Source organism: Panthera leo, chromosome E1 (genome assembly GCF_018350215.1).
Source record: "Panthera leo isolate Ple1 chromosome E1, P.leo_Ple1_pat1.1, whole genome shotgun sequence".
NCBI lineage: Eukaryota > Metazoa > Chordata > Mammalia > Carnivora > Felidae > Panthera > Panthera leo.
Genome location: NC_056692.1, coordinates 27358511 through 27370821, shown reverse-complemented (window position 1 = coordinate 27370821; position 12311 = coordinate 27358511). Strand labels below are relative to the sequence as shown.

The window sequence follows — 12311 nt, the reverse complement described above, 5'->3', positions numbered from 1 at the left end:
TTTTTAGAAGCCTCTGGCTTTCTGTCATTTTAGAATTTAAAAACTCCAAACTTCCAGCAGTCATTTTCAGACATCATAGTAAACATGTCTCAAAATATTTGTCATTCATATCATGAACATACCATATAATTAAGTCATACATCTTTTACAATTCTTTTTTTTTAATTAATATTTATTTATTTTTGAGAAAGAGAGAGGGAGACACAGAATCCAAAGCGGGCTCCAGGCTCTGAGCTGTCAGCACAGAGCCCAATGTGGGGCTCGAACTCACAAGCCATGAGACCATGACCTGAGCCCAAGTCAGAAGCTTGACCGACTAAGCGACCCAGGCACCCCTCTTTTACAATTCTTAAAATACGATTTATAAGAATTTTACATTAGTCCTTTAATTCCCAAATGCTAGCAACTAAAAATATAAAAATAAAAAAAAAGAGCGGCACACCGTGGTAAGAGGAAAACATGTAGAGCTTATTTCCACTTAATGGCTTTTAATTCATTCTAACTTAATGCAGTGGTTCTTTTGTTTGTTTGTTTGTTTTGTTTTGTTTTTTGAGAGAGAGAGAGAGAGCGCGTGGGGAGGGGAGAGGGGTAGAGAGAGAGAGAATTTTTTTTCTTTTTTGAGAGAGAAAGGGCACAAGTGAACGAGGGTGTTGAGAGAGAGGGAGAAAGAGAATCCCACGAGGGGCAGAGAGAGAGAGAGAAAGTGGAACTTACCCAAGGCGGGGCTCGTGTTTACCTGATTCAGGGCACCAGTTCACCCAGGTGTACTCGAACTCACGAACCGTGAGGTCATGACCTGAGCTGAAGTCAGATGCTTTACCCAACTGAGCCACCCAGGTGCCCCACTTAATGCAGTGGTTCTTAAAGTTGGCTGGATGTTGGAATCCTAAATCCTAAATAAAGATACTAATGCTTAGGTCCCATTCCCTAAATTCTATTTATTTTGTTCAAATATAGTTGACATAATGTTATATTAGTTTCAGGCGTACAACACAGTGACTGGACAAATCAGTACTTTATGCTGTGCTCACCACAAGTGTAGCCACCATCTGTCAACCGTATAACACTATTACAATACCACTGACTCCACTTCCTATGCTGTACCTTTTATCCCCATGAGCTATTCATTCCATAGCTGGAAGCCTGTATCTCTTACTTCTCTTCACACATTTCTCCCACTCTCCTCCCCTCTGGCAACCATCAGTTTGTTGTCTGTATTTATGGGTCTGTTTCTGCTTTTTGTTTGTTTATTCATTTTGTTTTTTAGATTCCACATGTAAGGGAAATCATACAGTATTTGTCTTTCTCTGTCTAACTTATTTCACTTCGTGTAATACCCTCTCAGTCCATCCATGTTGTCGCAAATGGCAAGATCTCCAGATATTCTAATTTAGAAGATACAGAGTGGCACCAGCTGTTATGTCAGTGGTGTGCCAGCATACCAAACCCCACCCTCTCCCACCACCAGCAGCCTTGCATGGCTCCCAGAAATACCAATTATTTTTTTTAGTTCTCTGGGTCCAAAGTTGTGTAAGTTTTGAGGGTCAGCTCCTAACCCTATTTTTCCCATAAGCTCTGTTATTTTCAGTGCATGAACTTGCAGAAATCAAGTTTTTCAGGGGCTTGTACATTGTGTTACAGCTGAAACACCTGTGTATAAATAAGCCTAAAATATTACAGAGAGACATATGAACAGAGAGAGAAGAAATGCTCAAACTTATTTATTCTCTTTTATTCTCTTTTTTTTTTTTAAATAAAGAAGTGAGTAATTTAAAGCTAATATGTAAAATAAATTACTTGTGGGGCACTTGGGTGGCTTAGTAGGTTAAGTATCCAACTTGATCTCAGTTCAGGTCTTGATCTCAGGTCGTGAGTTCAAGTACCGCATTGAGCTCTGTGCTGGTGTATAGCCTGCTAAAAAATAAAATAAAATAATAAAATAAATTACTTTTTTGCATAACTTTTTCAATATATTATTTTTTGTATAGAAAAAATCAACTCCACCATAATTTCTATGTTTTAAAGACAAATATAGGAGGGGCTAGGGAGAGGAGGATACAGGGAATTGTATACTAGGCATAGAGTTTCAGTTTTGCAAGATAAAAAGAGTGCATATCTATATGAAGCTTACATTCTAAGAGTTTTGAGATCTTGAACATATTTTCCAGTAGAAACCTAAAAGGATGGCTTGATTCTTGGACTAGCTTACAAAATCTTATCTATATTTGATCCATAATGTAACTGAAAGATGACATATTTGCAACAGTGCTAATATATTTTGTCTATAGATATTCATATCAATGTCATATCTTACTTAAATAATGTATAACTATATCTATAGATAAGAATACATATATATCTATATATAGATATATATGAATATATGTCGATCTTCAGTTACATATTTTTTAACTGGCAGTAAGGTTACTGAATGTTTCATATTTTCATTTCTTTATCTTGTTCTGTTAGATTCAATGTGTTTAATCTCTAATAATAAGTACTGTCACCAACAGACAGAAGTGGTGTTGCAATGCAGACATTAGGGAATAGAGAAACTTTAATATCATCAGTTGATGGTATAGGGCTCCAAGATAGATCTAACCCATTTGTCAAGGACTAACTATTTTTAAATGTGGTGTGTTTAGAGATGGATATTGATAACTCAGGGAGTACTTTTAACAAGTGTCCAGATACAGTCTTGGAAATTTTGAGGATGTGAAATAATCTTCTTTATTGAGCAGTTGTAAAGTAACATATTGTTTGTGTCTTTTAGAATTCAGATATTCCTATACTCTTCAGTCTACAACGTGTTCTGCTCATTCTTGGCCTGTTCTTCACTGGTCTCTTGCCCTTTGTGCCCATTCGAGAACAGTTTTTTGAAATCCCAATGCCTTCTATCATATTGAAGTAAGTGGTTACTCTGTTTGCATCAATTATCATTACAGGGGGACTAAGATCAAGGCTCATTAATATCAATATCAGTGAAATAAAAGATTGCTGTAGGGGCACCTGGCTGGCTCAGTTGGCAGAGCGGGTGACTCTTTTTTGTTTTTTAATGTTTTATTTATTTTTGAGAGAGAGAGAGAGAGAGAGAGAGCAAGAGTGAGCATGAGTGGGGGAGGGGCAGAGAGAGAAGGGGAGAGAGGATCTGAAGCACGCTCTGCGCTGATAGTAATGAGCCGAATTCGGGGCTCAAACTCACAAACCGCAAGATCACGACCTGAGATCACAGTTTCAACCAACTGAGCCACCCAGGTGCCCTAAGCATGTGACTCTTGATATTGGTATTGTAAGTTTGAGTTCCACATTGGGTATGGAGATTACTTTAAAAAATAAAATCTCAAAAAAAAAAAGAATAGATTGCTGTAGTTATTTACATGTTTGATAAACTGGCCTACATTAATAATGCCTTTTGAAATAATTAAGACATATTTTTCTAAAATGAACAATTTAGGATTATAAATATTTAATCTGGACCCTTTTCAGGTATCAATAACTTTATGGGCCTGTGTACCCAGAAGTCAGATACAAAGAATTGAGCTTAATTGTTGAAGCTTTTATGTTAACCTATAATAGCAATTGCCCTCCAACTTCCCTAATGTATTTATACTTCATCACAATAGGAAGTGGAAATTCCATTAAACTCCAAATTCACCATTAGTATTAATACACTGAGGAAGAAAAACAACTACTACCACCATAACAACAACCAAAAAAACCTCTTGGAAATAGGAGAAAGAAAAGGATAGTGTTTGTTTATAATAGATACTTCTATATTTACATAATCTTTCTCCTGGGTACAAAGCCTTGCTTTTCACGCACTCATTTACTGTAAAGATAAAAATACGTAAAACACTTAGCACCTCCTGGCAGATAATAAGCACTTAATAAATGATAGCTTTTATTGTTCCATTATCTTTATCATCAGTATCAGAGAAAGACAGCTTCATCTCATAATCCTTCACCAAGAGAATGTGATTTCTAGCTGTAAATTTCTAATAATCAGAGTCATGACAAAGGAATTTGGAACTCCTGGGGAGATCATTTAAATGTGATGTCACCTGGGATACCTGGCTGGCTCAGTCAGTAGAGCATGCAACTCTTGATCTCAGGGTTGTGAGTTTGAGCCCCACATTTGGCCTAGAGATTACTTAAAAAAAAAAAAATTAAATGTGATCTCACCTGCATGGAAACTTTTTTCATCCCCAAACAGAACTTTAAAAAGTCAAACTGAACATTAGTGCAGCAGTGATTGGGAAATACTGGTAAGAAAAACAGTTTGGTTGGTACCTTTGTATTTAGCATCTATGTTTCATGCTTGTTTTCCAATTTGAGTTTCTTTGTGATGAGCATGTTTATTTTATCTGTTCCCAGTTATATTTTTGGGCAGTCTTTGTAGCTATTTATCAGACAAAACAGAAACCACTTCTTGCCTACAAAGAAACCATTTTAATTTGCTGGATTAAAATGATTCCTAACCATTTATTCCTAAAGTACTTAGGTTTTCCTCTGGCCTGGCATGAACTATTGTGCTCTCTAAATTATGTGCACATGCTCATTTTAGAAGTAGGTATTACTGAAATACAGACATATGAACAAACTCATAGAATTAATCTTTTCTCTAAAAACTAATTGTGGGTTAAGACAAAGTAGAATATTGTGTGTGTGTGTGTGTGTTTTAATTTTTCTTTGATGGATGGCAGTGGGTGCTTTCTAAGACAACATAATAATTTGTTTAATGAGCTGATTAATGTTTGAGATACTAAAAAACAGAGATTCCTAAAACTGCAACAAGTTCTTCCCACCTAGGCTAGAGTTAAAGAAAAGAGGATTTTATTTGGAGAGCTTCTAATAAAAACTGAATTCAGAGAGAAAGAAAAAAGTGAATTTAAGTGTGGAGACTCAAATATTCTAACAGTATAGTCAGGAGGAGTTAAAAAGGAAACAAGAAGTGAAGATCTGGGGAGAATGAAAATCACTGTGTGCTGTTAAACTTAGAAGCTGGGAAGTCTTCATAGTAGAGAGAGGCTAACCAGAGATTTGCTATGGGCACAATGCCAAATTAATGATACAGGTAGTTGTGCTGCTCTAGGCATTGAGGAAATTGAAGGAGGAACTCAGTGTAGGTCTAAAGGTCAAGTACGCTTTTTCAGTAGAAAAGATAATTGAAAAAAACAGGGTCTACATTCAATATTCGCAAATCAAACAACGTGATACATCACATTAATAAAAGAAAGGATAAGAATCATATGATCATTTCAATAGGTGGAAAAAGCATTTAATAAAGTACAACATCCATTCTTAATAAAAACCCTCAACAAGGTAGGTTTAGAGGGAACATACCTCAACATAATAAAGGCCATATATGAAAAACCCACAGCTAATATCATCCTAAATGAGGAAAAACTGAGAGCTTTTCCTTTATGGTCAGGAATAACACAGGCATGTGAACTTTTGCCACTTTTATTCAACATAGTACTGGAAGGAATCGGACAACAAAAGGAAATAAAACTGGTAAGGAAGAAGTAAAACTTTCACTATTTGCAGATCACATGATACTCTATATAGAAAACCTGAAAGACTCCACCAAAAAATTGCTAGAATTGATAAATGAATTCAGCAAAGTCACAGGATACAAAATCAATGTACAGAAATCTGTTGCATTTCTATACACCAATAATGAAGCAACAGAAAGAGAAGTTAAGGAATCAATCCCATTTATAATTGCCCCAAAACCAGTTAGGTACCTAGAAATAAATCTAACCAAAGAGGTGAAAGACCTGTATTCTGAAAACTATAAACACTGGTGAAAGAAATTGAAGAGGACACAAACAAATGGAAAGACATCCTAGGCTCAAGGATTGGAAGAACAAATATTGTTAAAATGCTTATACTATCCAAAGCAATCAATACATTTAATGTAATCCCTATCAAAATACCAACAGCATTTTTCATAGAGCTAAAACAAACAAACCTGAAATTTCTGTGGAACCACAAAAGACCCTCAATAGTCAAAGCAACCTTGAAAAAGAAAAACAAAGCTGGAGGCATCACAATTCTGGACTTCAAGTTATATTACAAAGCTATAGTAATCAAAACAGTATGGTACTGGCACAGAAATAGACACATGAATCAATGGAACAGAATAAAAAATCCAGAAATGAGCCTGTAGATGGTCAATTAATGGCTGACAAAGCAGGAAAGAATATCCAAAGGGAAAAAAGATGTCTCTTCAACAAATGGTGCTGGGAAAACTGGATAGCAACATGCAAAAGAATGAAACCGGACCACTTTCTTACACCATACACAAAAAATAAATTCAAAAGGGTTTTTACACCTAAATGTGAAACCTGAAACCATAAAAATTCTGGAAGAGAACACAGGCAGTAACTTCTTTGACATTGGCCATAACAATTTCTTTCTAGATATGTCTCCTGAGGCAAGGGAAACAAAAACAAAAATAAACTATTGAGACTTCATCAAAATAAAAGTTTTTGCACTGCGAAGGAAGCAATTAGCAAAACTAAAAGGCAGTCTACAGAATGGGAGGAAATATTTGCAAATGACCTATCTGATAAAGGGTTAGTATCCAAAATCTATAAAGAACTTCTAAAATGCAGCACCCCCAAAATGAATAATCCAATTAAAAAATGGGCAGAAGACATAAATAGAAATTTTTCATAGGAGACATACAGACAGCCAACAGACACATGAAAAAGATGCTCGATGGGAATGCAAGCTGGTGCAGCCCCTCTGGAAAACAGCATGGAGTTTCCTCGAAAAACTAAAAATAGAACTATCCTACGACCCAGCAATTGCATGACTAGACATTTATCCAAGGGATACAGGTATGCTGTTTCGAAGGGACACATGCACCCCCATCCGTGTTTACAGCAGCTCTATCAACAGTACCCAAAGTATGGAAAGAACCCAAGTGTCCATCGATGGATGAACGAATAAAGAAGATGTGGTATATATATATATATATATATATATATATATATATATATATATACACAATGGAGTATTATTTGGCAATCAAAAAGAATGAAATCTTGCCATTTGCAACTACGGGGATGGAACTGGAGGGTATTATGCTAAGTGAAATTAGTCAGAGAAAGACAAAAATCATATGACTTCACTCATATGAGGACTTTAAGAGACAAAACAGATAAACATAAGTGAAGGGAAACAAAAATAATATAAAAACAAGGAGGGGGACAAAACAGAAGAGACTCATAAATATGGAGAACAAACTAAGGGTTACTGGAGGGGTTGTGGGAGGGCAGATGGGCTAAATGGGTAAGGGTAAGGGGCACTAAGGAATCTATTCCTGAAATCATTGTTGCACTATATGCCTAACTAAATTTAAAAAAAATAAAAAATAAAATTAAAATTAAAATAAAATAAAATAAAAAAGATGCTCATCATCAATTATCATCAAGGAAATGAAAATCAAAACTACAATGAGATATCGCCTCACACCCTTCAGAATGGCTAAAATAAAATCTCAGGGAACAACAGGTGTTGGTGAGGATGTGGAGAAAGGAGCTAACCTTCATGCACTATTGGTGGGAATGCAAACTGGTGAAGCCACTGTGGTAAACATGGAGATTCCTCAAAAAATTAAAAGTAGAACTACCCTGTGATCCAGCAATCATACTACTAGGTATTTACCCAGCGAATACAAAAATACTAATTCAAAGGCATACATGCACCCTGACATTGATAGCAGCGTTATCTACAATAGCCAAATTATGGAAAACAGCCTAAATGTCCATACACTGATGAATGGATAAAGAAGGTGACATATTACTATTATGCTAAGTGAAAAAAGTCCATCAGAGAAAGACAAATACCATATGATTTCACTCATATGTGGAATTTAAGAAATAAAACAAACAAGGCACCTGGGTGGCCCAGTTGGTTAAGCGATTGACTCTTGATTTCGGCTCAGGTTGTGATCTCATGGTTTGTAAGTTTGAGCCCTACATCCAGCTCTGTGCTGACAGTGGGGAATCTGCTTGGGTTTCTCTCTCTCCCTCACTCTCTGCCCCTACCCCACTCATGCCCTCTCTCTCTCTCTCTCTCTCTCTTTCAAAAATAAATAAATATTTAAACATTTGAGGGGGAAAAAAGAAACAAAACAAACGAAGGGAAAAAAAGAGAGACAAACCAAGAAACAGATGATTAACTATAGAGAACAAATTGATGGTTACCAGAAGGGAGGATGGTAGGGAGGGATGGGTTAAATAGGTGATGGGGATTAAAGAGCACTTGTTGTGATGAGCACTGAGTGATATGTGGAGTTGTTGAATCACTATATTGTACACCTGAAAACTAATATTACACTGTATGTTAACTAACTGGAAACTAAATAAAAACTAAAAAAAAAAGAAGAAGAAGAAGAAGAAGAACAGGGCCCAGGTCTTCAAATATTGAAAGGGGAAGAAAAAACATGCTTTCAGGGTCTTTTTAGTCTCATTTTTACCCCATATGTCTTTTAATTTGTAGTAAAGTTTGGTTGTACGTTTACATCTACTATATACTATGTGTGCTTGCTTTGACAGCACATATACTAAATCTACCATGTACTCAGTTATAGCAAAGTGAGAGAAAGACGCTTCACCAAAAAAGAGAAGACACATGAGCTGTAGGCACGCAGGGTCTGGAAAGATAACTTTTATTATTATTATTATTATTTTACCTTTCAGTAGTGGTAGCAAAAAAATAGCTTGAAATCAATAGAAACAGAGACCCAAATGGACTTTATTTTAATTTACTTTTGGTTTGTTGTGTTTTTTTTTATAAAATTTTTTTGAGCACATACTAAGTTCAAGGCACTGTGTTTGTTTTTGGACTCATTTTATTTTATCACACTGATACCTTCCTGTGTTTCTAATGTATGTTTCAAATTTTATTTTGCTTCAGGCTAAAAGAACCACACACTATGTCCAGAAGTCAAAAGTTTCTCATCTGGCTTTCTGATATGTAAGAAATTTAGTTTCTTGATATACAAGTTATTGCTTTAGCTATATGTATTACGTCCTATGTTTATAATTTAGAGCAAGCTTTCTGCATATGATTTGTAACAAGGACATATTGAGCACCTACTCCATAGGTGGATGTATATGAATCATTTAGAACTACTTTAACTACCAGCCGCAAAACTGTAAGAGGAATCTTGAGAGACAGTTTCAGCCAGCTTCAAGAGAAAACTGAGTGCCCTCCTACCCAAAGGTAAATGATTAGCTTAGGGTGATCTAGCTAGTTAGTATATAGAGCTGGTATATATAACCACTCTCTTCCACCTGTTTGCTGTTTTCAGTAACCTGCAGTCAAAGAAAGATGTGGTGAAAGAAGTGTATAGCAATACAGTATAGGTAAAAGTATACATTGACTACTGTCACATTTCTCCAGAAAAATCTGCACCAACGTTTAATAGCAGAAAGGAAGCCCCACCTGTAGGGTGGGCATCTACTTCAAAAAAGATACTTTAATTTCTAAGACATGTTGAGTTTAATTTTAGATAAATACCACAATGTTGCTGTTATGTTTAGTTTCTGTTATTTAATCATTCTAATAGACATAAACAGAGTAGAAATAATATGTATAACTTTCCCATATAGTTCATTCCAATCATGCTCAAGTGATTTGTATTCTAAAAGTTCACTTTTAAGTCAATTATTTCAAACTCTAAAAAATGATATATATACAGTATATATAGTGTAAATAAGGAACATTAGGTTTCTAAGATTGCACATGAAAGACCAATCCATTATGTAAATAAATTATGATATTATAGAACTTGGCCCAAATTCACTACCTTGTTTTAACTTGGAAAGTTAGAAACAGACTTCCAAGCTCTTTCTGACTCTCATTATGGTGTCAACAGGGAAAGTGAAGAAGCCTCTTCTCTCCTAAGCGGCTTCAATAAGAATGGGTCTCCTGAGGATCTAGTTACAGAAGGAATAGAAAGGAGGTTCTGGTTGTCCACCAGCAAGCAGCCAACAGTGAAAGGAGATCCAGCAGTTAGGACATGAATATATCCACAGTAGTTATTACTTGAGGCCATTGCTTCAAATCAGAATTATAAATTCTAAATGTTAGGCTAATTTAGTTCTAAAGACTAATTGTGGTCTTTCATTAGAACTAAGAAATAACTAAATTTGTTCTGCTTTTCTTTTCTAGCTTACTAATGAGAAAAGCCTTGTTTGACCACCTCACTGCCAGAGGCATTCAGGTAAGTTTCTGGAATGATGTATTTTGGAAACAATATGTCTCATCAGTGTAACACAAGTGTAAAGGACAGGCACTTTTAACTGACTTAATTTGGGCCCAGCTCTGCTGCTGCTGCTGCTGCTGCTGCTGCTTTTACTGGTTCACATATGAAAACCTTAAGCTCTGCCTTATGTTTAACAAGAAAGCATTGGCATTTTAATAACTGGAGTCCACTTATGTATATAGGTGAGATTAGCTGAAGCTAAAGGGTGGGACAGTATATATTTAATGAGTAAAGTAAAATTTTTTTAAAGGGTTCAATAACTTTTTAAAATTACAGGTTTAATAGGTCGTTTCTAGGTCTGCTGAGATTGTAGTGTATAAATGCTATTATAAAAATAATTTTCTATTTTAACATTTCTTCTCATACTTCTCACGCTTCTAATTTTCAGGTGTATATTTGGGTATTAAATGAAGAACAAGAATACAAACGAGCTTTTGATTTGGGAGCAACTGGGGTGATGACAGACTATCCAACAAAACTTAAGGATTTTTTACATAATTTTTCAGCATAGAGAAGGAGGTACTCAGAAGCATTCAAAGAAAACCTGAAGAGACCTAAGGAAAAAAAACAAAACAAAACAAGTTTGCCATCATTTCCCTAAGCCATTTCCAGAATGGTAAAGGTTTAATCAGTTAAGTTTTTATTACCTCATTTTTAAGCTTGTCTGAGAATGTAGAAACTATATATTGTATATTTATTTTAAACAATATTACATATTTTACATTTGTAAATAGTTTGTTTAGAAAGATAACTGGTTATGAGTTGGAAGTAGAAGATTATTGATCAAGAGTTCTGTATATGATGCATTGTTCTACTATTATAAGTAATTCCAAAATCAAAGACTTTTGGATAAATTTGACATTAGCCTTCACTGGAATAAGATCAACTAATTAGTAAAGCAAAATTACTGAAGGCCACTACAGCTATTCTGAGTTGTCTCATTATTTCCAGGTACATCTTGAATAAAGAGGAAAGAAAAGTGGGAGGAGAGCTTAGAAATCAGTGATATAGTTATTTGACAAGCTGTCCTTTGTTAACAGAAGGCAAACTCAAAGAACTGAAATTTTATTACTTGATCAGAAGTAAAAACTGTAGACAATTAAATTTCTTGGCTGCTGTTGTTAATGGAATCTCGGAATCATCTTCAGTGTAGCAGTGCTACCATGTCCTTTCTTTTTGGTAACCATTAAAATGGGAATTATTAAATGTAAATTAAGACAAGATCCAAATAGTCATATACTTATGTTTCCTCTAAAGAAGTGTAAATTTTCCATTTTTGGCAATGACTAACTGTTTGATCCTACATCTAGATTTTAAATAACATCTTGAATCTTAATAAACCTATAAAACTGATGAAAGTACACATCATTGATTTAATACTTATGGTATAAACCACCTGTTCCTGACATTTAAGGATTTAGTCTTCTGAATATTAAGTGGAAACAATTTCTCAAAGCATTAGGCATCACTTTCTCAGCTTTTCTGATATGACTTCATGTAAATCTGTTTCTAATCTTTTTGACTAATTTTCATGACCTCTTTGGGAGGTAAATATAATCTGGAATAATAAGGGCCTTTTACCTAGATTACATCTCTCATTTGGAGTTGTCAGCAGCTATGAAGGATGATTATACTCCCATCAGTCTCTGGATGACATAAATAACATTTTGCTTTTTTGTTTAAACTGGAATAAAATTTTACAAGAACAAAATAAGGGTTCTTCATTGCTTTTTTGCAGTTGTAATTCTAAATATGCTTTATAGATTTTATAGGTTCTGGGGGGGGGCAGAATTTAATGAAGTGATAAATTGATAATATGAGTAAACACACCTGATATTTCTCTCTAGAATAAGGAAAACAAAAGAAAATATGGAAACACTCTATGGTAAAAAGTTGCTTCTTGGCATTTGAACAATAACTTGGGCAGGTAATCCAATAAATCAGTCATTTTTACTTGTGCTTACTATAATTTATGGTTATGGTTGCTAGGGATCATTTTGATTGTTTAGATATGATTCTTTTTGTT

The 12311-nt window shown here is 34.9% G+C and overlaps 1 protein-coding gene across 1 annotated transcript in view; it reads left to right on the top strand.

Annotated features, from left to right (window-relative positions):
* GDPD1 (glycerophosphodiester phosphodiesterase domain containing 1) overlaps positions 1 to 11996 on the top strand; it is a 50069-nt gene extending 38073 nt beyond the window's left edge. Inside the window, exons 7-10 of the mRNA XM_042916790.1 lie at positions 2774 to 2907; positions 8932 to 8991; positions 10192 to 10243; positions 10674 to 11996. Of these exons, the coding sequence (XP_042772724.1) occupies positions 2774 to 2907; positions 8932 to 8991; positions 10192 to 10243; positions 10674 to 10796 (369 nt within the window). The 3' untranslated portion in view covers positions 10797 to 11996. The remainder of the gene's footprint in view (positions 1 to 2773; positions 2908 to 8931; positions 8992 to 10191; positions 10244 to 10673) is intronic.
* The last annotated feature ends 315 nt before the right edge of the window (positions 11997 to 12311 follow it).